Source organism: Bubalus bubalis, chromosome 2 (assembly GCF_019923935.1).
Source record: "Bubalus bubalis isolate 160015118507 breed Murrah chromosome 2, NDDB_SH_1, whole genome shotgun sequence".
NCBI classification, from domain to species: Eukaryota; Metazoa; Chordata; class Mammalia; order Artiodactyla; family Bovidae; genus Bubalus; species Bubalus bubalis.
This window is the reverse complement of record NC_059158.1, coordinates 104623113-104650383: the sequence shown is the minus strand read 5'-3', so window position 1 is coordinate 104650383 and position 27271 is coordinate 104623113. Positions and strand designations below refer to the sequence as shown.

Sequence of the window (27271 nt, the reverse complement as noted above, 5' to 3'; positions counted from 1 at the left end):
ACTGGCAACACCTAATATTTAAAAAAATTAAGCATTCATGACACTGAAAAATGTGTTTTTGAACAGGATAAACCATAGGCTACAAGATAGCCTACCAATTCTAATTTCCTAATTTGATTTTTTTTAAATAGACAAACCATTTGACTTCTGAACATATCAGTTTCCTTTCCTAGAAAGTAAGATTTGACATACATACTAATCTACCACACAAAAGTGAAAAGAAAATTAATGACATTTTACTGAATACTTTTGCAAATGTTCAGTGTCACAATTATACACACATGAACACAGAGACATGAAAGAAAGAAGGAAGGAAAGAAAGGAAAAAAGAAGAAAGGAAGGAAGAAAGAAAGAAGGAAAGGAAGATGATTTAGGTATAGCTAAGGTGTATATGGACTGAGGATTATTATGTCTTATCTTTGTCTCAACTACAGATCAAGCATAATCAACTATTCAAAAAAAAAAATTTTCTTTAACTATTTAAATTGCTCACGTAGTGAAAAAAAATTATAAAATAGCAGCATTCCTTAAAAAAAAATTCTTGTGCTCTGATTAAAAAATAATTAAAATTACTAATACAAAACAACAATCTGTCCAATTAGTGTTGTCTTTAATTAGCAAAAACATTTAACCTCTTTAGTAAGCTTTTATGTGGACAGAATGTTTCATACTACTATAATTATCCCTTAAAAGTAACAAAACAAAAAGAAAGGAAATACCCAGCAAGTGAAACAAAGCTAAGAGAATTACTGAGCTATATTTATACTTACAATCTTGAACTGGTGAAGATAATGTATAATAGATACTATTATTTGTACTAAGCTCTAAGAGTCGGACACAACTGAGCAACTTCCCTTTCACTTTTCACTTTCATGCATTGGAGAAGGAAATGGCAACCCACTCCAGTGTTCTTGCCCGGAGAATCCCAGGGACAGGGGAGCCTGGTGGGCTGCCGTCTATGGGGTCGCACAGAGTCGGACACGACTGAAGTGACTTAGCAGCAGCAGCAGATAGTATATACTAGACGAGCATTCTCAACCCTGGTTTTACTTTAGAAAGACTTGCAGGACATTTAAATATAAATGCTGATGTCCAGGGCCCATCTACAGGTAGGGTTGCCCCCATGGCATCATAGGCTTTGGTCTCACAACTCCAGAGGGCACTATTTATACAAGGCAATAAAACCTATAAGATGCAGGAATAAAAGAAAGTGAATACAAAGCATTAAAGATACTAAGTGAGCCACTAAATCCAACCAATTAATCATTTCTCAAATAAGAAGCACCAGACTTCCGCTCTCTAGGCAAAAGGAAGCCTCTATTGGACAGCCATTTAGTGCATAGCATGCTGAGCACACTCTGAGGCCTGGGAGATTTATTTTTCTCCTCCTTAGCACATAATAGCACCCTATGTATGGTAAATATAGTATTTTATGATATTGAGGAATTACTTAGGATTTATTAAGGTGATAAATGCTATCACTCTACAGTTACGTTTAATTTTTAAGAGATTATAGGGACTTCCCTGGTGGTCCAGTGATTAAGACTCCACAATTCCATTGCAGGGGGTGAGGGTCCTATTTCTGGTCACTGGACAGGGAACAAAGATCCTATATGCCATGAGGTACAACCCCAACCCCCCCCAAAAAAAGAGGGATTTTTATCACTTAAAGATACATAGTGAAATATGTAATTTACTAATAGAACATCAAGAATTTGCTTCAATATACTATGGAATAGGAAAGAGCTAGGCAGATTTTAGATAAAACCAGATTGGAGAATTATTTATAATTGTTTAAGGGTAAATAGGCTCATTATCTACTCCCTTTTACTTCTCTGTATGTTTAAATTTTTCAGTAATGTGACTACTCATAGAAATCAAAAATAGAAAAAGCAATGCACCTATAGGAAGCAAGTTCTCTTCACCAAATGGAGAATATGCTTAAGATGAATAGTATTACCATAAGGAAAGGACCAGGCTATCATTTATTAACCATATGAGTGAGAATTATTTGTTGGACAAGTAACTGGCACTCAAACAAAAAGGTTTATAACAAGACATACGATGGAGCTATAATTTAAAAGTAGTGGAAAGGAGAAATGACATCAGGCTACAAAATAAGAACTAATCAGAGTGACCTAAAAGAAGTCAAGAAGGTTTCTGCCCTTCAAGCTGAGGTCAAAGTTAATGCCAAAAAAGAGAGATTGCTTATAGGAATCAAAAGCAAGAAAGGGCTGAGAGAAGTAGGGGCAGAAAAGATATAAAAATTTGATATTAGAATGCCACTGATAACAATTCTAATTTACTCCTATTAAGTGGTAAATAGATGCTTATAAAAGGCAGAAAGCACAGAAATAGAACAGCCGACTCTTGAACAACACAAGTTTGAACCAAACAGGCTCACCCAATAAGTGAATAAGCAATATTCAATTGATTCTCAGTTAGTTGAATCCTCAGATGTGGATTTGCAGATACAGAGGGCCAACTGTCAAGTTATACTAATATTTTTAAGTTGGGAGGGTAACCATAAGTTGTTTAAGAGTCAATTGTATATTGAATTGAAATGAAAGCTATTCAGGGTTTTCTTTAATAATAAAGACATTTTAACAGAGAGGAATGGGCAAGAGGATGGTCAAATGGATGACACTGCCAAAAAACAGTGATACAAGTAAAGTTGTTAGTAACATGGAAGGAATACAATAAATACTTAAAATACAAAAAGAGCTAGGAGGGTATTCTTCTATGTAACGGTTCAAAATGCTCAAAAGGGCTACAAAAGTCAAGCAACACTATCCTGAAAAACAGTAATGAACTATTTCTACAAAGTAATCCATGTAAATGTATATCACTGCTAAGTCAAAAGGTAAACGCCCAGCAACTGTAAATCATTATTATTCCTCCACTCATTCCGTCATCATAATCTGTACACTTCCAAAAAGCTCCTGGGTTTTAACAACTTATAGGAAGTTCATGTCTAGTGAAACCTTATTTTCTCATCATATTTGTATTCTCCAAACTAAAGTTTTTGGCCAATTAACTAAAAACCAGTAACCATTTTATGCATTTTGCCACTGTATCATGGAAAAAGAAAAGCCTCGGTATTCCATCTTATATCTCCTATTTATCACTTTTAAGTTCTGTCTCGTGTGCTTCAAACTCAATATAGCTTCATTTTCTGCTACTTGAAAAAGAATCTAAAAGAGAAAAGTGAAAACCACTAAAACAGCCACCTACTCCAACAAGCATGAAGTATTTCTACTAAAGTAAAGCACTGTATTGGTGCAAATGTAGTATTAAGCAGCTACTACATGCAGGACACTGTAATAGGTGGAGAAAGAAAGAAGAAGAAGAAACTAGGATGTTTAACTTTGTGAAGCAAGTAACGTGCTGTGTGCTCAGTGGCTCAGTTTTGTCTGACTCTGCAACCCCATGGACTGTAGCCTGCCAGGCTCCTCTTTCCATGGAACGTTCCAGGCAAGAATACTGCAGTGTGTTGCCATTTCCTCCTCCAGGGGATCTTCCCTACCCAAGGATGGAACCCACGTCTCCAGCCTTGGCAAGTGGATTCCTTACCACTGAGCCACCTGGGAAGCCCAAGCAACTGTTAAATAATGTCATATGCTAGAAAATCAGTGAGTACTGTTTTCCTATGTGTCTCTAATCCATAAATAAATACAATTAGAAAATTGCACATAGCAAAGAGTATATGTCTTACGAATTTTATTGGTATTTCTTAGTATTATTTATTCACTAATCCAACAAATATTTACCTAACACTAAGAATTGGACCTTGGTTAAAGCTGTGAAAAAAGGCAGTGTCTCTACCCTCAGGGAACTTAGAAATAAAAATATTTCCTGGGAAAATTTATAATGATCATTTGCTTATAAAAGTTCAAGAAAAAGGCAATATTAAATATCATAAGACACCAAAAGAACCCTAAAATATATTTTGCGTATTTGCATTTGAACTTCAGTTGCTCAAAAATCCATAAGTTATTCATCTATTACTTTACAAATTTTTCTTTTTCCTCTCACCCACTCACAGAATGACCACTTCCTCACCATTACTAATACTGTCCAAGTGTCATGGAATAGGTACCACCATTTAGCAGTGACAAGAAATAAAACAATTATTAATAGCTCTTCAGAATTGTTTGTTACTTAGTGAACCACTATGTAAAATATCGAAAATGAAGAGCAAAAGAAATGGATGAAAGAAGATATTGAATTGTCTAGAAGAGGGGAAGTTGAGAACAGGATTGTCAGTAGTTGGTGTTTATTAGTTTTACTTAATTCTTTAACAAGAGTCCAAAACATAGTAATTGGGTGCAATCTCAGGCTAATGCAGTACTTGGGTGCAATCTCTCTGCAGACAGAATGAATTCTTTTCGTTTTCGAGATAAACCATTCATTATCACGATCCAAGTCTATGTCCCAATCACTAATGCCAAAGAAGGTGAAGACCTACAAGACCTCCTAGAGCTAACACCAAAAAAAAGAAAGAAGTTCTTTTTATCACAGGGGACTTGTGCTGGGGGCCGGCGTGAGGCACTCCGCCCATGGCAAAGGTCATGAGGAAGGAGGCTCGACATATGCAAAGGCGGGATCGAGCCTCAGGAGTCCCCCTGGAAATCCTCAAGCATCTACCCCCATAACCAGAGCCTGCCTACTTTACTACTTTGTGCTCTCCCCTACACCTCTGACTTTACGGGGGGCTGTCCCCCACCACCTCTTTCGGAGAAGGAGTTAACTTAAAGCTCCAGTTAATAATAATTCCTGGGCGTGATAGGAGTGTTTCAACCTACAAACTCCTCTGAAGGTTCTCTAGCCTGCCTGACAGGCTTGTCCGGCCACATGTGATTGCTCACAGCCTCCCAACTGTGAGAGGCACGAGATGCTTTAAACCTTCTAAAAACAGGTTCCTTAGAAAAGTTAGAAAACCATTAGTATAAGTATAGTGGGCCGATTAGAAATTGTATTGGTGAAGGGTTTTTCATTTGTTGAGCCAATGTTTGTTGCTAAGACTCCATATCCCCTGCCCTTACACACATTAATGAATATATAGAAGAAATAAGTATTAACCTTTGATATAAATCACATTAGACCTTAGGCTAAGTAAATTCTTTCCTTAACTAAAACCCACTACACCCTCACCCTATAGGAATGTAACTTTATTTGGGTGGCGTCTGTTTTAAGAATAATCACCCCTGGAGAAATAAGTGTCCTGGTTGACTGACCGCTGTCACAAGGAGAGGGTCATAAATTGTCAGCAGGCCCCCTGGCCAGAAGATGATGTAACATCCCTAAGACCTCTGTATACATTTGTATGAAGCACCTGACTTTGATAAAAGTCAGGACTGCTGACCCCACGTGACTTTTTGCATAATATCTCAGTGTATAAAAGTAGACCATGGAAAATAAAGAATTGGGATCAGTTCCTCAAAAGACTGGTCTCCCCATGTCTCTCTCTCACTCTGGCTGAGTCTCCATCTGGAGCGCGGAACCCACCATGCTTACTAATTATGCCTGGGCTTCTAAGATCCGACCAGGGAGGCCTCAGTGTCTCCTCTCCTTCGGGAGAACGGAAGGACGCCTGTGGCCTACGTAAGTGTTGCAAGCTTCTTGTCTTGAAGTTTTATTGGTCTCCCGCGTAAACCAAGCTACTCAGCCTCTTTTCTCCACTGAATTTTCCTACTGAGCTATCCTCATTCTATTACTCTTTATATCTTTGATGAATAAATAAATAGGTCGCTGACGCCGTCCCCGCTTCGAATACCCTGGATCAGCCGGGGCTGGACCCTGGCAGACTGGGATGCAAAAGTAGGAAGTCGAGAGATATCGGAAGTAACAGGCAAGTTTGGCCTTGGAGTACAAAATGAAGCTGGGCAAAGGCTAACAGTTTTGCCAAGAGAACTCACTGGTCATAGAAAATACCCTCTTCAAACAATGTAAGAGACGACTATACACATGAACCTCACCAGATGCTCAATACCAAAATCAGATTGATTATATTCTTTGCAGCCAAAGATGGAGAAGCTCTATACAGTCAGCAAAAACAAAACCGCAAGGTGACTGTGGCTCAGATCATAAACTCCTTATTGCCAAATTCAGACTTAAGTTGAGGAAGGTAGAGAAAACCACTAGGCTATTCAGGTATGACCTAAATCAAATCCCGTATGATTATACAGTGGAAATAAAAGAGATTCAAAGGATTAGATCTGATAGACATAGTGTCTCAAGAACTATGGACAGAGATGTGTAACAGTGTACAGGAGGTGGTGATCAAAACCATCCCCAAGAAAAAGAAATGCAAAAAGGCAAAATGGTTGTCTGAAGAGGCCTTACAAATAGCTGAGAAAAGAAAAGAAGCAAAAAGCAAAGGAGAAGGAAAGATATACCTATCTGAATGCAGAGTTCCAAAAAATAGCAAGAAGAGATAAGAAAGCCTTCCTAAGTGATCAATACAAAGAAATAAAAGAAAACGACAGAATGCCAAAGACTAGAGTTCACTTCAAGAAAATTAGAGATTCCAAGGGAATATTTCATGCAAAGATGGGCACAATACATGACAGAAATGGTACGGATCTAACAGCAGCAGAAGATATTAAGAAGAGGTAGCAAGAACACAAAGAACTATATAAAAAGATCTTCATGACCCAGATAACCATGACAGTGTGATCACTCACCTAGAGACAGACATCCTGGAATGTGAAGTCAACTGGGCCTTATAAAGCATCATGACGAACAAAGCTAGTGGCCAGCTGAGCTATTTCAAAGCCCAAAAGATGATGCTATGACAGTGCTGCACTCAAAATGCCAGCAAATTTGGAAAAGTCAGCAGTGGCCACAGGACTTGAAAAGGTCAGGTTTCATTCCAAGCCCAAAGAAAGGCAGTACTAAAGAATGTTCAAACTACTTCACAATTGCACTGATTTCACATACTAGCAAAGTAATGTTCCAAATTCTCCAAGCTAGGCTTCAACAGTACATAAAATTCCAGATGTTCAAGAGAAATTCCAGATGTTCAAGCTGGATTTAGAAAAGGCAGAGGAACCAGAGGTCAAATTGCCAACATCCAGTGGATCATAGAAAAAGCAAGAGAATCTCAGAAAAACATCTACTTTTGCTTCATTGACTACATTAAAACCTTTGACTGTGTGGATCACAACAAACTGTGGATAATTCTTAAAGAGCTGGGAATACCAGACCACCTTACCTGCCTCCTGCAAAACCTGTGTACAGGTCAAGAAGCAACAAGTAGAATTGGACATGGAACGACAGATTGGTTCAAAAGTGGGAAAGGAGAAAGTCAAGGTCATTAGGGTGGTGTCAACTGCATGTCTGAGGTTGTTGATATTTCTCCTGGTAATCTTGACTCTAGCTTGTGCTTCATCCATCCCTGGGAGCTCAGCTGGTAAAGGTTCCAACTGCAATGCATGAAACGCCAGTTCAATTCCTGGGTCAAGAAGACCCCCTGAGAAGGGATACCCATTGCAGTATCCTTGGGTTTCCCTGGCGGCTCAGATGGTAAAGAATTCACCTGCAATGCGAAAGACCTGGGTTCAATCCCTGGGTTGGAAAGATCCCCTAGAGGAGAGCATGGCAACCCACTCCAGTATTCTTGCCTGGAGAATCCCCATGGACAGAGAAGCCTGGCAGGCTGCAGTCCATGGGGTCGCAAAGAATTGGATATGACTGAATTATTAAGCACAGCACAAATCAAGGCTGCATATTGTCACCTTGCTTATTTAATTTATATGCAGAGTACATCATGTGAAATGCCAGGCTGGATGAAGCACAAGCTGGAATCAGGATTGCTGGGAGAAATATCAATAACCTCAGATATGCAAATGACAAAACCATTATGGCAAAAAGCAAAGAGGAACTAAAGAGCCTCTTGATGAAGGTGAAAAAAGAGAGTGAAAAAGCTGGTTTAAAGCTAAACATTCAAAAAACTAAGATCAAGGCATCCAGTCGAATTATTTAATGGCAAATAGATGGGGAAACAATGGAAACAGTGACAGACTTTATTTTTTTGGGCTCCAAAATCACTGCAGATGGTGACTGCAGCCATGAAATTAAAAGACGTTTGCTCCTTGGAAGAAAAGCTATGACCAACCTAGATCCCATATTAAAAAGCAGAGAAAAAGGTCTCTGAGCTGACAAAGGTCCGTGTAGTCCAAGCTATGGTCTTTCCAGAAGTCATGTATGGATGTGAGAATTGAACCATAACGAAGACTGAGCGCCGGATAATTGATGCTTTTGAACTGTGGTGTTGGAGAAGACTCTTCTTGAGAGTCCCTTGGACTGCAAGGAGATCAAACCAGTCAATCCTAAAGGAAATCAGTTCTGAATATTCATTAGAAGGATGGATGCTGACACTGAAGCTCCAATACTTTGGCCACTTGATGTGAAGATCTGACTCATTAGAAAAGACCCTGATGCTGGGAAAGATTGAAGGCAGGAGGAGAAGGGAACAACAGAGGATGAGATGGTGGATGGCTTCACTGACTCAATGGACATGAGTCTGTGCAAGCTCTGGGAGACAGTGAAGGACAGGGAAGCCTGGCGTGCTGCAGTCCATGTGGTTGCAAAGAGTCAGACACGAGTGAGCGACTCAACAACAACTAACTCTTACCAGGTATGAGAAATAATTCAAATACAATGTCTAAAAACACAGAGGAAGTCAAATGAGCAGGTTAGGTCACCTTCTCTGCAATAAGCTCGGCAAACAGATTTCTCCAACACACCTGCAGTCGTATTTTACCTTCAGCTCCAATTAGCAAAGGTAAAGTATATTGAAAGAAATAAGGAAAGTCTACTTCTACAGGGTGGAAAAAAAGCAAAACTAATATATACAAGGTCTATTCAAAATTTTTACCTACTAATAAAAAGCTTTCAAGCACATTTATAAGTTTTAAAGATATACTCCAGCTAAATGATCTGCGCTAATATGGTAGCCAGTGATACAGCTGACCTAAAATGGCCATTTCTATTGTGAATAAGAAACTTGTTATGTTTACTAAAATTCACATCAACTTGAAATAAACATATTAGAACATTTATTTCCATTTAACAAATATTTTTTGCAGTTAGGATATTCAGCTGTTATTCTTTTATTAAAATTAATGTGAAATTTCTGAATGCTCAGACATTCACATAATTCTTTGGGGTTTAAACAAAGACTTGATACTGTATGTGTGAAAAAACTACTTTTGTGTTACAAAATTACAGTCATTTTTTTCACAGGTATGAAAAGCTGCTTTTCTTAAAAAAAAAAAAAAAGATATTGTCAAACATTTAGAACCATGAGACAAATGTACACCTTTTTCCTCTTTTAAAGTCTTTAACAGACAAGGGTTTAATTTAGCCACCTTCCATTTTACCTTTTTCATAAACACAGAATTTTTTTACATATGTTCAAATCAATCAAGTACCTTGGAAAATACCTACAAAATAAGAATTATTAAGCAAATGTTAGCTGAAAAAAAATGAATAAACAATGAAGTACTAGTTTACTTTTTCTAATTATAGAAATACAAATCTGACCACTATTTCAATTCATTAGAATTGATGCTTTCAAACTATGGTGCTGAAGAAGACTCTTGAGAGTTCCTTGGACAGCAAGGAGATCAAACCAGTCAATCCTAAAGGAAATCAACCCTGAATACTCATTGGAAGGACTGATGCCAAAACTCAGGCTCCAACACTGGCCACCTGATGCGAAGAACTGACTCATTGGAAAAGACCCTGATGCTGGGAAAGATTGAGGGCAGGAGAAGAGGGCAACAGAGGATGAGATGGTTGGACGGCATCATCCACTCAATGGACATGAGTTTGAACAAACTTCAGGAGATAGTAAAGGACAGGGAAGCCTGGTGTGCTGCAGTCCATGGTGTTGCAGAGTCGGACATGACTGAGCGACTCAACAACAACAACAACCCACTATAATGGGCTTCCCATGTGGCACTAGTGGTAAAGAACCCAACTGCCTTAAGAGACATGGATTCAATCCACGGGTCGGGAAGATCCTCTGTAGGAGGGCACCGCAACCCACTCCAGTATTCCTGCCTAGAGAATCCCATGGACAGAGGACCCTGGCAGGCCAGTCTATAGGGTCTTAAGAAGTCGGACATGACTGAAATAACTGAGCAGACACACACCCACTATAATATTTAGTTGATTGCTGCTGGTTCAGTTATAATTCAAAATTGATGCCACGACTGAAATAAATTAAATAGAAACCAAAAATATCTGAATAATAGCCATACTATCATTTCCCCCAATCACTATGAACCATCTGTATTGATGAACAAACATAGCAGCGTATTGTAGCTGTGGGCCAAACATTCCTGAAACATAAATTTTTTAAATTAAAGTATTAATTTCATGCCATCTCTTCTACTTACATTTTAAAAGAAAATAAAGGCTAGAGATTAATAACCTAAAAATGAAAATTTCAGAACAAATGAGTTACAAAAAAGAACAGCACAAATTCTAATTTCACAATTCCATCTTCAGTTTACAAAATATTCTTTGAACCTTATTATCTCACTTGATCCTCATAACAAACCCTGAAGATAAATGGACAAGTATTATTTTTTCTTTTCACTGTCTTGCAGATGAAGACACAGAAGGACAATGAATCTGCCCATCAACAGCTAAGTGGCTAAACTGTGTTTTGAATTCAGCTGCTCTGACTTCTAAGAGTCCAGGGTTCTCCCCAAGTCCCTCACAGCTACTACGTAATAATTCATCTAACAGGTACAAAGAGAAACTCAAAACCCATCAAACATTCCTAGGAATGCCCAAACACTGAAGGAATTCACATTGTGTGGCTAATATTTGTAAGTCAAGATTAGTCAATATCTAAGCGTCTCATCTGTGGTTTGGAGCTGCGAACAAATACCACATTAGTCAGCAAGACAAAATAAGTGAGAGAACAATTGCCGCTCCATGTCTATGAAAAAAGAAGTCATTCTTGGTTTGGTATGCTTAGCAGCTGAAAAAAAAAAAAAATGTACAACAAACTGAAAAGTAAAACAGAAATGAAAATGAATGCTGATGATTTCAAACTGAATATTCTGAATTGCAAATGTGGAAATACTGATTCAAATAGCACTATTTCATTAAACTATATTAAAGGGAAAGCTTTAGGTGACTCACATAGATAAATTCGGAAAGAAGGGATTTCCCCATCACCCCCCACATTTTAAAATGTAAAACAAAAATACCAAACAAAACCAAGTTGTGATGTTACTTTAGAGATTTCCTACCATCTCTCTAAAACCTAAGACATACCAAGTCTGTAACTACTGATGCTCTTCTAAAGACTAAAAATCCATAATAACGGAAGTACTAACTTTTATTAATATGGTCATAACAGAATGTAAATGTCATGAATTCTCCAAGTTTTGATATAATCAATATCTTAAGGGTTTATCATCAAAAATGGCAATAGGCATTAGAAATCCTAGAATATTACAGTTTTTTAAACACTGATAATGCAAATTCCTTTGTTTCTGGGGCCAGAGCAAGCTGAAGGATGCAACAGCCAAAAAGAAAACCCTATTTATCAAAACTTCCTTTTTCAGTAATTCTAAGGGGCTGGTATTCACCACAACTCCTCTCAGATTTAGACATCTAATTAGAAACTGCATTTTTAATACTAATTATTACATGTAAAGTATATGCATGTTGAACACATTAAAGAACAAAAGTTTTCTGGGAGCTTTTTTCCATGGGAAAAAAAAATAAAGAAAACTCAACACTGTTCAAGTGGATCACTACCATCTGCCAGCATTTTATCTAAAATAAAACTGACTGAAAGAAGGCAAATATTAGGATCATGTTTCCACAAGACTGAATGCTTTTCAGGTACCTCAAATCTAAAACTGCCACTGTTTCTTCTTCTTGTGTGTATGTATATGTGTGTCTTCTTTTTTCTACTCCCAGTTCTAAATAACAAAATCAGACCAAAAAAGAAAAAAAAAAATTATTACTTACATAAAATGAAAGTGTCAGTCACTCAATCGTGTCTGACTCTTTGCAACCCCATGAACCCCTCTGTCCATGGAATTCTCCAGTGGAGTGGGTTGCCATTTCCTCTACTCATATGTTCAATACTCAAATTTCAGAGCACAATCTCAGTTTTTAACCTCTATTTCTCTTACTTGTCTTACATTTTCCAAAAAGTACTGCAAATAAAGTATGAATGTCATTAAGTATTTTTAAATACTTGGAAAAAATAATACTGCTACTAAAATGATTACATAGTTCCCCTAATCATTTTTTATGAGCCCCTGAGTTAAACTCTTCATTTCCACCTGTTTCAAGAGTCAAGGATTCCCAAACCTTTGTGATAATGGCACTAAGCAATTGCTTGAATTCCTGGCAACAAATTTCTTATAAAATGGTATAGAGAAGTATTTTTTCAATAAAAATCAATTGATGTTTCCTTGTTTTAAAATGTTTTAAAAATCCCCTCTAAGAAAACTGAAGACATTCAGCAATGTCACAAAATAAAAGCTAAGAATCACTACATCTGAATGAGAAACTCTACAATACAAATGGTACGCACACACACAGACACGCACCATATACAAATAATATATGCATTTAATATAATTGGACTTCATGAAAAAAGTTTTCATTTTATTTATGGTTATGATGGAGTCAAAACAAAAATGCCAATGACAAGAAAACTAGTTCACATTCTTAGCCACTTTCATTTTCTGAAAATCACCAAAACAGTTTGTATACAAATAAATATCTCAATACACAGAAAAACAGACTACTGGCTAAAAATCCCCTATATTTTCAGATCTACTATTGTAGTGAAAGGTTACCACGTGTGCAGATTTCCTAGAAACATATTAGTATCTGACAGCTTTAGAAAGGCTGATTCAAGTGAACACTGTCCAAAGAGTACAGGAGAAAATAAATAAGTAAAAGGAATAGCACTATATCCAAGAAATTCCATTCCTAAAGCATACTGCCTTATTCATCTTTTTATCATTTGTGTCTGGCCCACAGTGTGTGTTCTTCAAATAGATGCCTTGCCAATCCAGACCACTGAGGAAGACACTGGCTTTCCTAAACTGACTGCAAGTTGAGTGACAACCACAGCTTCACTCATTCATTTCTACTTTGGGATTCAGCATAGATACACTTAATACCTGACTTTTTCCTTTTTTTGAGGGGAGTGGGTGATAAGTTTGAGAAGTTAATACCAAGTAGTGAATTTCTCATTGATTATGTGTGTGTGTGTATATATATATATGTTATAAATTTTATTAAGTGTTACATTAATTCTTTAAAGAAAAGTAAGTTTTGTTGCATTGAAGTACATGGAATAACTTAAAATGCTGCCAAAGTAAACCCACTGATTCAGTTTAATGGGTAAATATGAATGATTTACAACTGCTGCTGCTGCTAAGTCGCTTCGGTTGTGTCCAACTCTGTGCGACCCCAGAGATGACAGCCCACCAGGCTCCCCCGTCCCTGGGATTCTCCAGGTAAAAACACTGGAGTGGGTTGCCGTTTCCTTCTCCAGATTTACAACTAGCATAGCTATTTAAAAAATAATTATAATAAAGTAGTTTGTGCTCTCTGTGATTTTACCTAAATTAATTTGTATATAAAAATTTTTTTTCATAGATAGGATAAGGGTAAATTTCAATTTAGTTCCTAGACAAATTTTAAAACCGGTGAAATGCAAATATAAATTTCATTCATACTATTTCCTTCACCTTTATCATCCCTACTATCATTATTCTCATTCAGAATCTACTTCTACTTTAGATGTTAAGAATCCAATAGCCATCTCTACCCTCCTCCATGGTCTCCATCCTATACTGCTATAATAATTGTCCTGTACACAGTTTTCCTTACCTCACTCCCATGTTTGACTGCAGTACTCACCGTGATTTACCTGCAAAACAGGTAAACCACAGTGAGTGATTTACCTGCAAAACAGGAAAATCACAGTGAGTGATTTACCTCTTCTTCAGATAGCAGCAGTGCAATTTCCTTTTGCTCTCTTGCACTCAGTTCAAAAGGTTTGGAGGAGGTCAACCCCATAGTGGCCATGTGAGCCTGGGTCTGGCCAATCATGACATTGAATGTTCTTTGTCACAGTAATAAATTCAAAGAACACACAATTTAAAAAAAAAAAAAAAGTCCTTCCACTCAATCTGGGACTTTGGTTTCACCTGTCAAAAGAGAGGTACACTCCTTCAGATAGGGTAACTAAGCAGGTGAGAGGTAAGTTCAGCTCTGGGAAAGATCCATTTGGAGAGAGCCACACCAGAGGAAAGGAGAGTCAAGAAAACAAGAGGCCTGATGAATCACTGGATCCAGCTTTGCCTGGAGTCACTCTGGACTTTCAGTTACATGAGCCAATACATTTTCCCTTATGTTTAAGTGATTCTGAATTGGAGTGTATTATATGCAACTAACAGGGTCCTGAGTACGACAGCCTTCAAAGGATGGATGCATGCAAGCTAAGTCGCTTCAATCGTGTCTGGCTCTTTGTGACCCTTTGTGACTACAGCCTGCCAGGCTCCGTTGTCCATGGCATTCTCCAGGCAAGAACACCGGAATGGGTTGCCGTGCCCTCCTCCAGGGGATACTCCTGACCTATAAATCCATCCCACGTCTCTTACCTCTCCTGCATTAGCAGGTGGGTTCTTTACCACTAGTGCCAGCTGGGAAGCCCCCTCAAGGGATACTCATAGCCTAAAGCAAAAGCTCTCTAAATTCTTAACCTTGAATTCAAGAATGCTCATGAACTAGACAAAATCTGCCTTATCCTCCCAATCTGATGTCCCACAATTCTTCCTAGCTCAGAACATGTTTATGTTAAACCAAGATTTTAGAGATTGTTTGTTCTGTGTAAGGTCTATAGTAACATCTTCAGTATTTAGTGTACCTGTATTATGTTCTATGCCCTGTAAAGACATACAGCTAACACAAAGGTTAGCCACATTCTCTTTGAAAAAGCAAATATAATCATAAAATCCTGAGGCTGGAACAGAATATCCAAACAACTAATAAGTTATATCAGAACAACTTAAAAGATATAAGCACTACTGGAAAGACTTATTGCTTAAGCCTCTTAATTCTAAAAATAAAAGTAAAATGTTCAAGAAGATATACAAGCAAGACAGAAAATAATTTCTATATTAAATAAAGCAGTGGTTGATAACAAAGTTGAATGAGAGAATAAATTTGTCTTTGTCTTAGAATTCCTTAAATCTTAATCTTGATTTTAATGCCTTATTTATAATATCACAGAACTCAATGGAAGAAACTAAAATCTTTAATTACAGATGGAAAAAAATAAGACTTTAAGGTTAAAAAAATTACTTTTCAAGGTCAAACAATTAATTGATGGCAGAGTTGGGATTAGAACCCAGAAGTGCTGATTATCCTACAGTAGTGTATTATTTCTTTCCAACATGAGTGATTTATAGTCTTTTAATGAACACTTTCATGTATATGTACATGTAAATATATTTTATTTAAGATTATCTGAAGATGCATTCTTGGACAGAGTATAAACCAGAGACACAAACACAAAGGCCTAAATGGACCAGTTAAGTAACATAAATTTAGAAACAAGTCAGTATAAAGCAATGGTAACTAGTTGTACTTGTGACCAAAACAAAGAATGTCTGTCTGTCTTAAAAGCAGTAAAAATTAAAAATGCTTAAATAATTGGGTGGCCAAGCTAAATACTTCTTTGGGCCAAATTCTAATCTCTTGTTTATCTTATAGCTTCCACACCATAAATTAAAAGCCCACTCTTCCTGGGTGGCCACTAACAAAATTAAAAAGCCTTAAATACAATAATGTGAAATTTTATAAAATATCTCATACATATTCTAGATTCTATAAACTTTCCTGAACTAAGAAACATTTCTGTTTTTCCAGAAACATTTTTATACAGGGGAAATTCCAGAAAATTATATTTTTTATTATCAAAATTTACATAATGAATGATGACTGATTTCATGGTATGATTAATACAGCCCATAAAAATAAGTGAGTAAGTGTATAAGGAATTCTTTAGTTTAATCCCATAATACTGAGGCCCTTAATACACAGGCCCTTAAATGTTTCTAAGCAGTTTCTGTGTAGGAGATGATATCCCTGGACACAGGATTCTAGTAGTGCTGAAGGCAGAGGAAAAAAAAAAAAAAACAGCAAATTAGCAAAGCCAACTGCAACTATACTTTGTATTTTCAAAACCACAGATATGAAAGCATTCATTCAACCGTATTTACTCAACAGCTACTGTCTGCTAAGAAGCATATTAAATACTGGGGATAAAAATGGTAAACAAGACAACTATGCCCCTTGTCATCATGGGACTTACAGAACAAAGGAAAAATCAAACAAAGAAAATAATTACAAATCATATGCAATGTAACTGCAGAGTGGAGAGAAAAAAAAGGATGCTGAGGTAGAGACAGGGTGATCAGGCAAGGCCTCTCTGAGAAGGGGAAGGATGGGAAAGGTAAGTAAAGGTGTGGAGAGCAGGCATGAGTTAGTGCACCCAGCTACGGGACCGGCAAGGAGCAACAGGACCTGAGGCGGGAAAGACTTGCTGCTTCTGAGTAAGAGGACAGGCCAGTGTCACTGCTACAGCAGAGCAGTGAGTTGCCGGGGCTGAGAGATGAGGTTGCAGAGGCAAGCAGGGCCCTATGAGTCCTGGGTGTAATCTGGACTCTCATATATGCAAGAGGAAGTCACTGATGGTTTTTAATTCGGGATTATTTAATACAAGCTCTTAGTATAGCAACTGGATATACAGGCACTAAACTGTCTTTTATCAACAGAGTTTACTAAACGCTTACTAAGTATCAGCACTGTGTGTCCCCATTTGTCAAACCTGCCTTTCCATCAGCAGTATTAGATTAGGCACTGGCTCTTTTTCTTTTTTTAAATAAAGGATACTTGCTTTACAATGTTGTGTTAGTTTCTGCTGTACAACAAAGTGAACCAGCTATATGTATACATATATCCCCTCCTTCTTGGACCTCATTTACCATCCATTCCTAACCAACCCCCTAGGTCATCACAGAGCACTAAGCTGAGCTCCCTGTGCTATACAGCAACTTCCCACTAGCTATCTATTTTCTGCATGGTAGTGTATATATGTCAATGCCACTTTCCCAATTTGTTCCACCCTCCTCTTTGCCCCATGCCCCACCCCCATGTTTACATGTACATAATAGGCATCTGTGTCTCTATCAGTTCAGTTCAGTTGCTCAGTCGTGTCCGACTCTTTGCGACCCCATGAACTGCAGCACGCCAGGTCTCCCTGTCCGTCACCAACTCCCGGAGTCCACCCAAATCCATGTCCATCGAGTCAATGATGCCATCCAACCATCTCATCCTCTGTCGTCCCCTTCTCCTGCCCTCAATCCTTCCCAGCATCAGGGTCTTTTCAAATGAGTCAGCTCTTCACCTCAGGTGGCCAAAGTATTGGAGCTTCTGTTCAGCATCAGTCCTTCCAATGAATATTCAGCACTGATTTCCTTTAGGATGGACTGGTTGGATCACCTTACAGTCCAAGGGACTCTCAAGAGTCTTCTCCAACACCACAGTTCAAAAGCATCAATTCTTCGGCACTCCGCTTTCTTCATAGTCCAACTCTCACATCCATACGTGACCACTGGAAAAACCATAGCCTTGACTAGATGTACCTTTGTTGGTAAAGTAATGTCTCTGCTTTTTAATATGCTGTCTAGGTCGGTCATAACTTTCCTTCTAAGGAGCAAGCATCTTTTAATTTCATTGCTGCAATCTCCATCTGCAGTGATTTTGGAGCCCAGAAAAATAGGTTCATCTGTACCACTTTTCTAGATTCCACATATACACATTAATATAAATTCTTAATACATGCTGATGAAGGGGGTAAAATGGAAAAATGCTTAGAAAAGAGCCAAAAGAAAACCAGTCTGGGGGAAATTTTGGGCAAACCATCCTTCCCCCAACCTTCTCTCAACTACTTATATTCAATCACAGGAATTTCTCCTAAAAAGGGAGTATTAAGTTGTGATGATCAGCATGAGACAGTAAGCAAGGAGAAACACAGGAAAGACTGTTTATAGGAAAAAAAATTTACTAAAATAGAGGATTATGTTCTTTAGAAAGATAGGATAATGAAAGAGACATGCAGCACTTTTGTGAGCACAAGGCCTCCTGCTTTCTGCCTGCAGTTATTCTTGTGGGCTGGCTGGTCAGGAGGCTGGCAGGTCCATCATGTGAAAGAACCACAAAGTATAAACTAAGGAAAGATGGGGAATAATTGGTTTTACTAAACAGGACAATGTGTCCAAAGTCGGCTTGCTGTTCTTCAGTCACTCAGTTGTGTCCAACTCTTTGCGACCCCATGCACTGCAGCATGCCTGGCTTCCCTGTCCTTCACTATCTCCCGGAGTTTGTGCAAACTCATGTCCATTGAGTTGATGATGCCATCCAGCCATCCCATCTTCTGTCATCCCCTTCTCCAAGGAAGTTGGTGAGCATGAAAGCTCTCCTAAGAGAGGTGGCTTAAGAGAAGGGAAGGATGCCAGAACTCTGTGCTCACCTATAGAGCTCCTAACGCAAACATATTTCATTGACTAAGACCTTAATAAAGCAGAAACACCTTCTGCAATAAACAAATGTCAGGAGTGGAAGTACAATGAAAATAAGTAAAAACAACTAGATTAGAAGCACTCTAAGATTCGATTCACAGTTTCAATTGTTATATAAAAAAATAAGCCTGTTACTTCTAAAAGCAAAATTATGAAGGTCCTTACTCTACAGCCAAAACATTTTTAAACAAGCATGATTTTTCATCCACTTAAGGATATTTAGGGAATTTTTTTTTTTTTTTTGCCTTTTCCATTTCCTTCATTAAAAATAATGATTTTCTCTCCTTTGTAAAAGTTTAATAAAACATCGAGTTTGTCTTTTAAAATACAGTTGTCAGATTTCAAAAGATTAAACATATGAAAGATTTACCCCACAGGTCTTTAAGGTAAGGGTCTGTTTAAAATAATATTGTACATAAAGATGCACTGTTACCTGGGGGCTATATAGAATCTTAAATGCAAAATTTTATTTTATCTTTAAAATATGCTAGAAGGAGTATTAAAAACATGCATCTGAAGTTGCACTGTTGCGCTTAACTCTTTGGAAACAGTGGGTTCACAATGCATGCTACTAACTATACAAACACTTTTGAATTAGCAGTCAACGGTGAGAATAAACTACGAACTGCATAACAAGCAAACTTTTTTTTCCCCTGCTACTGGAATATTTTACTTCTTGACAGCACTGAAGAAGAAACACAGAGAAAAGCAGAAAAGATACAGTTTGGAAACTCTCCTTTAGGATGCACGTAATATGGTTAATTTCCAGTTGTGCAATGAAGTATGTAATTTAAGTGTTAGTCGTTCATGTATGTGTGCATGGCTTTGAAAACGAGAGAGAGAGAAGGGGGAAGCCAGAGAAAAGTAGTGAAACAGAGACTGAATGGCCAGTTATTTGATTTTCAGTATTACACTATTTTTGTAGCATTGGGTCAGTTATATTTTCAACATCAAGTCCAGATGGTTTTATACTGCCAATCAGAGGAAAGGTCACTAAAATGAGATATTGTGAACAAAGCCCTAAGTGCCATACAAATACTAGAAAGCTGCTGTGTGCAATGCCTGGACACAAGAGCAGACAGGTAGGAAAAAAAGAGAGAGAGAGAGAGAGAATCCCACAGTTAGGCATTACAGGATATGAAAGCTGGCTGGCTGGGCAACAGTGATGAGGAAAAGTCTCAGCCAGTTCTCATAAAATGCAAGAGTCACATATGGGTCAGACTATGGGATGCTGTATCACACCTACTGTCATTATTATTTACACAGTGTCAGAACATCATCCAAACCCCAAGAAGTGCATGCAACTGATAATGATATAAGGACAGTGAGCTGGGCAGTACTGGAAGCTACCTCCCGCCGTTTATAAACCAAGTGGAGAACTTCACAGTATAGCAGTTTGAAGATAATTTGGGAATGGCAGGTACTGAGCATCCCAAACCAGAATGTTATCTGTCTTCATGAGTCTATCCTATAATTTTAAAAAAGGAAAACCTCAAGAGAGGAAAATTCAAATGATGAGTGACTTCTACGGCTAAAAGCTAGAGACACACTCCAAATGAGAAAATTCTCCTAACAGTTAATAAATACATTTGAAAAATTAGACAAAGTGGATAATTTCTTAGAAAAGCATAACTTGTTAACACCTTACTCAAAATGAAATGGAAAATCTGAATGGAATTATAATCTTTAAAGATATTGTCACATCAACTAAAACATCTCCCCATTAACAGACAGGGACTGGGTCCCCGTGCAGGTTGGTTTATACAGTGCTACCTTGCCTCTTTCAGACTTGTGTTACATGACATCAAGTGCTCAGTTTTGTAGGTTTTCTGTTTCTTGTAGCCATACAAGTCCTAACTGGTACTGATTATCATTATGATTTTACCTTTCTCTACTCCCAACCCTTGAACCTGGAAAGATTTTTCATCTTCATTTTATATATATATATATATTTGTTGTTGTTGTTTAGTCACTGAGTCATATCCAACACTTTTGTGACCCCACCAGGCCCCTCTGTCAATGGGATTTCCCAGGCAAGAACACACTGGAGTGGGTTGCCATTTCCTTATACAGGGGATCTTCCCAACCCAGAGGTCAAACCCACATCTCCTGCTTGGCAGGCGAATTATTTACCACTGAGCCACAAGGGAAGCCCATATGTTTGTGTGTGTGTGTGTGTGTGTGTGCTTTCAATTTCACTATTTTTTGCTATTTTTATTTTTCCCTCCCAGTACTATGCCTAGATTCAAGTAAGTGGGGCCCTACCCTCCCCCGGCCATAAGCTTTAGAAAGTCCTGAATGTCACAGTTACAATAACAATAATAATAATAAATCTATTAAAGACGATGTGGCTTTGTCACTTTAGATGCAACCCACATTGTGACATGCAGTATGTTCACTATGACTCAGTTCTATTTTTTAGTATCCACGATAATTTCTTCTGTGACCCATGAATTATTTAGAATTATGCTTTTATTTCCTGATTTACAGGGTTTGGAGGAATCTTGGTTAATGATTTCTCTAGTGTTCACACTTGAGCATGATTTCATCTGAGGGGCGATGGAGGGTTGCTTGGGGCATGCTGCCCACAGCTGCTTCTGCAGGCAAAGGGCTGACGAGACTGACAGCAGGAAGCTGACCAGGGCGCACGAGGCAGGAGAAAGGAGGAGGGGAGTGGGTGGGGCACCAACAGCCTCTGCTCCACTGATCGCCCGGCAACTCTCTTCATTCATTTCCAGTGCACTCTTCCACTGCTCTGTTCTTAGAACCTCCTTTCTTGGTACAAAAGATAGCATCCAATAACACTGTTTGTCACCTTACTTTTGGTCCCTTGTCTTGGAGAGGTTCCCATAAGAGGATATGGAAAGCTTCCTAATTCAGGTTAACTCTGCCCAACATTTCATTTCAAGAATGTAACATATAACAACTCAGTTAACCTGTTAACAGCTTCAAAGCTAGGTGATCACCCTAATTTCCACAACCCTCTACGGGTCCTCTCTCACTGTGCTCGCTATGAACTTAAAAGGAAATGTATTTCATTTTACAAAATGTATCCACATGCTTTAGACAGAGAGGGCTTTCAGAGAACTAAGGAGCTACAGCCTCGCAGCCCTTCATCAGACATTGCTGACAGCCCGGTGTTGTGTCCTCCAGCTGTCACCTCCCAGTTGTAGAGATCATAACCGCAGTCAAACACAGGGAAGGGGAGATGGCTTTCCCTTTTTATAAAACGAAAAAAAAAAAAGAAAACTGAGTTGGAAGAAACCCCAGAAGTCATCTACTTAAATCAAAATTTGCCAGAATCCAGCACTAGCTTCAAAGCAAAGCCTGGACAATCTGCCAGAGAACGGGCTCATCACGACTGACTCAGGTCTGTCGAGCTTCACTCCCAAGTGCTGGGTACTTAGCCACCCCAAAGAAAACTGACTCTGTCAACAAGGAAGAAGGGCAGTTAAGTGGGCAATGATCAGTATCTGCTATAATACCTCAGACGGAATTAAAATATAATGGCAAGCATCAGAGAGTGAACAAAAAATGATTTTAAGTTAAGACTGATTCTTTCAGTTTAGAAAAGATACTTCTTTAGTAAAGAAGGAAAAAAGAATGAAATATCTTTGATGCCTACTCTAGGTATATTTTAAGAAAGTAGAAATGCTTGATCCTGGGACAAATGACTCATACATTTCAGAACATGAAATTGAGGCCCATCCTCAGAAACATTTTTCTGCATTCTGTGAAGTTTCCAGAAGGCAAAGCTTTAATATAACCTAATAATTACCAAACTACTCTTGAGAAAAATTAACCACGGAGCTTTTGTAATCTGTAATAAAAACTAAACAGCTCTAAATGTGAATCATGATGTATTCCTTTCGTCGTCAAGATAAAGCAAATCGAACTGATTAATTAGGCTGGGGAATTTATTCTTTTACTAATAAAATATTACCCAGATAACAAGCTTATAAAAACAATGACTACATGAACAGATGTTAAAAAAAAATAACCTGTGTACCTACATTCCAGGTCGTTCTCATCAGATACATTCCTACTAGTTAAGAGTAGTTTTTGCCTAGTATGCAATATTGGTGCTTACTCATTTCATCTTTATGAATTTTGGTGACTTCATTTGACAAATGTACAAAGAGTAAGCAAACAGAAATCAAGACGATTTCATATTTTTAAAAGTCTCTAGAGAGATTAGATTTATCTGGTATAACAAAATGTCATTCTTGCACTTCAATCTAGAATTGAGTGAGCATATTTTTTTAACTTAGTATAAGTTTGCAAGCTGCTGCTATTTTTCTAAAAATGAAAAGGTTATTTGGTAAAGAGTAGATAAGTTAACCCTAGTCAAATATAACTGTAAGTTAGACTAGTGAGGTATATCTTTTAGTGAAGTCTGATTAGGTTAATAAGTACCATTAACTGCAGCTTAAATGGTTGAGCTTGAAAGACCAGATACCGCTGATAGGATCTGGAGCTTATGGCTATACATTATCATATTCCAAAAACCTACCACCCAAATAAGACTGCTTCAAAAACCAATATGATGTTCATCCTCAAATGCTTCAGACCTCAAACAGTGGGAAAGCCATGCGCACAGAAGTGTTTGTCTGCATGCTATCCAAACACATATATTTGTGATATAATAATTCCATTCAGAAATACTGTATAATCAAAACGAAACCTAATAGCAGATAGAAAAATGGTTCATTTCAATGTTCAAATCACTGTACAAATGTATCATATCATTTGGTACATATGAATGTATTATATCAAATGGTAATGTTAAATGAAAATGTGCCATAAAGCCAACCTGATCACTTGACCTTAAGTAATATAATGCAAATGGTGCTGCAAAAACACAATTAAATGAGATGTGAAAGCAACTATAAACAGTCAGATCTTAACACAGCAATAGGCTTGTCATTGCCCTTAAGATTTTTTATTGATACATGCATTGAAATTTCTAATACTATTAGTGAATCTACAATACTCACTTGGTGACACCAGAATATAAAACATTAAATTATGTAAGGAAAAATACACTTTAGATTAGAAAAATACAAAATTCTCAACATGCCCTTAAACAGTTTTTACCTTTAAATTCCAAGCAACATGGCTTGAGTGTTCACTGCTGTTTCATCCGACAATCTGAATTCTCAGAGGTGATGCATGGCTTTCATATACCAAATGGGCTGTTTTCTGAATCCCCCAAATTACTACTAAGCACAGCAACCTACATTTAAATCTCAAGCTGCTCTCTCCCTTGTCACTGCTCCACCCTACAAGCAGCAGCAGATGGATACGGCTGCTGAAGCCAAGGTGGGCACTGCAGCTTGCAGTGTGCCCTCACTCTAACAACCTGTCTTGAACTCCATTCATTATCAGTCTGGCACTCCTCACTCCTGCCGACATCAATGCAGCCCTACACAGAAGGGTCCAGCGTGGTAAGAACATGGATATGTAAACCACAGTAGGATAATCATCTACTACTTAACCATCAGGAGACACAGCAATAGGGATATTCCAGGGGGATTTCATTCTACGTGTTTCCTTAAAATGGAATCGGTAGTTCCCATTCAGCTTTTCTCATGAGACTTTCTAATAGGTCCCCATAGTTCCCACTGCCTAACGATGCAAAATTCAAAACTGAGATCTGTGTCCCCAGTCTGTGTCCCCAAATCTATTCATCCTTCCAGAGTAAGCAAAGGTGACCAACTCTATAAAGCTACCTCCAATTTGTCACAGTCAAAATCAACTTCTCCCCTTTTCATACTCTCATAGCACTTGCATATCCATCTTTAACTGAATAGTCTTTAAAAACCTGTAAGAGTCATATTCATCTTGGTCATATCCATCTTTCCAACCTGAGCTCCTAGTACAGAGCAGATACCCTAAAACAGCATACTCACTCAAAGAGGCATGAGAGGTTATGGAAGTAAAAAAAAAAAAAACAAGTATGCACAAGATCAACTCTCATCTCAGGCCAAAAAACTGTCATCATACACCCACATGTGCATGTGGTAAAAGGACAAGACAAATGAGAAGAGGCATGTAGGGTCTAAATGAGGCCACATTCCTACCAGCCAGGTGTCCTCAGAATATCAAGGTACCCGGCTGCTCTGCTGTCTCTACAGGAATAGCTACTGTCGTCATACTGACCAATTACACAGTTGGAGGAAATCTCACAGAGGCCAACAGAGTAGCAGGCTCCTTAGAACAGGTGCATTTGAAATAGGCTGGAGACACAGCCTGGGTTTTAATTACCTGTAATGCTCACTGGTGGGAATATTCTGAGAGAAGTACAAAGCTGATGTCCTTGCTCTCCAGTGCCATTTCTTTGCAGGCAGGGTATAAAGGACAGAGTCTTCTAACTCTTCTTGAAGCAGATCCACCAGCTGTTTATGGGACCCACCATAGAACGCCTCAAGGATGAGAATACTCATTGGCCCTTTCAAACCTTCACAGATCCTAGATATTAAGAAAAAAAAAAATTCAAACATACATATATGTATGTATAACTGTTTTAAAATAAATATGTTCAAATACTATATCCAGAAAGCAAATAAAATCATTTACAGACACATTTTTAAATAGGTTTATTCTTTTTTATTTTATGGTATCTTCCCCTCTTTTAACATATTTTTATTCATTTTTGGCTGCATCAAATCTTAGTTGTGGCATGTGGGATCTTTCATTGAGGTATATAGACTTCTCCCTCGTTATGGCACATGGGCTCAGGTGGCCTGCAGCATACGGGATTTTAGTTCCCCAAAATGGGATCAAACCCACGCCACCTGCACCAGAAGCTGGACTCCCAACCACTGAGCAACCAGGGAAGCCCTTGTTCCACTTTTTTTTTAAATATGTAACATGAGATTTGTATTTGGGAATCAATATTTTTATACCATTTATGTTCATAAGAGGAAAGAAAGATGGTTTATTTTTCTGATTTCTGTTTTCTTCATGTCCTAAGATTACTTCCAAATGACTCAGTTTCTTCTCCTACCCCAGGAAGTTTAAAGTCCCCTCCTACTGCGATGTCTCATTTCCTGGATGGAATGGCTGTGACCCTGACTCAGTAACCTCAGCACTACCTTGGACTACAGTTCTATCTGGACTTGGACAGTCACTGAACTCATGTCCTAACTAAGAATGCCACTACTAGAGTCCTTCATTTGTATGGCCCATTCCAGTTCAGGAATTCTCTGATTCTGGAACACTCATGTTAATCCATTTATCAATTCATCAGCTACCAGTGCCTCCAATGAATCCATATTTATTTATTTTTTTTTCCTGATTTCTTTTTTTCAGTTTAATTTTGGAACAATTATTTAATTATTGTGTAACTCAATTTCCCCACAATAAAATAGAATCACTGCTATTTGTATCTTTAAAGATCTCTTGTGATGCTGCCCTGGAAGAACACACACTCATACTCAAATATCAACTGTCTAGTGTTAAAAATCTTTAGGATACAATTTCTTGAGACACTTGGCCACTTCCTCACTATTATCAATATCCCACCCCCAAAGGAAGATGGAAAAAATAAGGTAAAGGTACATGCTTATGAACACCAAAGTTTCTACAATCTTTCTTTAAACAACAAAAGCATTAAGAGCAATAGGTAACACTGCTACTAAAGATGTGGTAAAATTTTCATCACAAAGAACCGGCTGTCAAGCAACTTTTTACTTTAATAATATGACTTTTGCTAATGTGCTCAGTGAAATAAAAATATATGTATGTATATAAAAACTTATATATGCATTTCAAATTACATGCTATTTCCTATAAGAAATAAACTAGAAATATCACTCAGTGTATAACAACTACATTGTTTAAAAAATATTCCACGTTTGAATTCTCTTTTATGACTTAAGTAAACACCATTCATTAAGCAGCATATTGCTTTCTGTAATAATGCTGCTGCACAAAATTATTAGTCCCCAAAACTCAATGATGATCCTAAGAAAACTGTGCTTTACCTTGCTCAGTCAAGGCAATGTCTGCTTAAATTGAATTTCAAAGCAGAAAGTCTCAAATGGTTCTCAAAGAAATAACTGAAGTGAAAAATTATTTCTTGATATCTAAATCATCCAACGAGCATTTTGGGGGAAGAATACAAACGTATTTCACTTATATGCAAAATAGGAAGCAGTGTTCCTCATGTGGGAAAGGCATGAATCCTTGGGTCAGGATGATACAGGTTCAAAGGTCAGCTCTGTCACATCCTAGCTGTATGATCTTGAACAAGTTACCTAACATTGCAGGACTTAGTCTCACCTTTTCTAAAATGAGGATAATAGTACTAACCTCAGAAATGTGTTGTGAGGATAAAATTGAAGCACAGTAGCTGACAAACAGTAATTAGGTACTTCCCAACCAGCACCCCACCTCCACCCCCAGCCTCTGCACCACAACCAATCCCCCCACCTTCCCAGTTATTAGGCTAAACCAATTGGGTGTGGGTGTGTGTGTGTGTGTGTGTTGGAGAAGGCAATGGCACCCCACTCCAGTACTCTTGCCTGGAAAACCCCATGGATGGAGGAGCCTGGTAGGCTGCAGTCCATGGGGTCGCTAGGAGTCGGACATGACTGCATGACTTCACTTTCACTTTT

The 27271-nt window shown here is 38.0% G+C and overlaps 1 protein-coding gene across 8 annotated transcripts in view; it reads right to left on the bottom strand.

The window, feature by feature from the left end:
- GTDC1 (glycosyltransferase like domain containing 1) overlaps nt 1–27271 on the bottom strand; it is a 453460-nt gene that overhangs the window by 310701 nt on the left and 115488 nt on the right. For 7 of the 8 annotated variants that reach the window (XM_025276812.3, XM_044935732.2, XM_044935731.2 and 4 more), the window contains one exon: nt 24918–25121. The exons of the other annotated variant lie outside the window; for it this stretch is intronic. In XM_025276812.3, the coding sequence (XP_025132597.1) occupies nt 24918–25096 (179 nt within the window). In that variant the 5' untranslated portion in view covers nt 25097–25121. The remainder of the gene's footprint in view (nt 1–24917; nt 25122–27271) is intronic. 8 annotated transcript variants of the gene reach the window in all.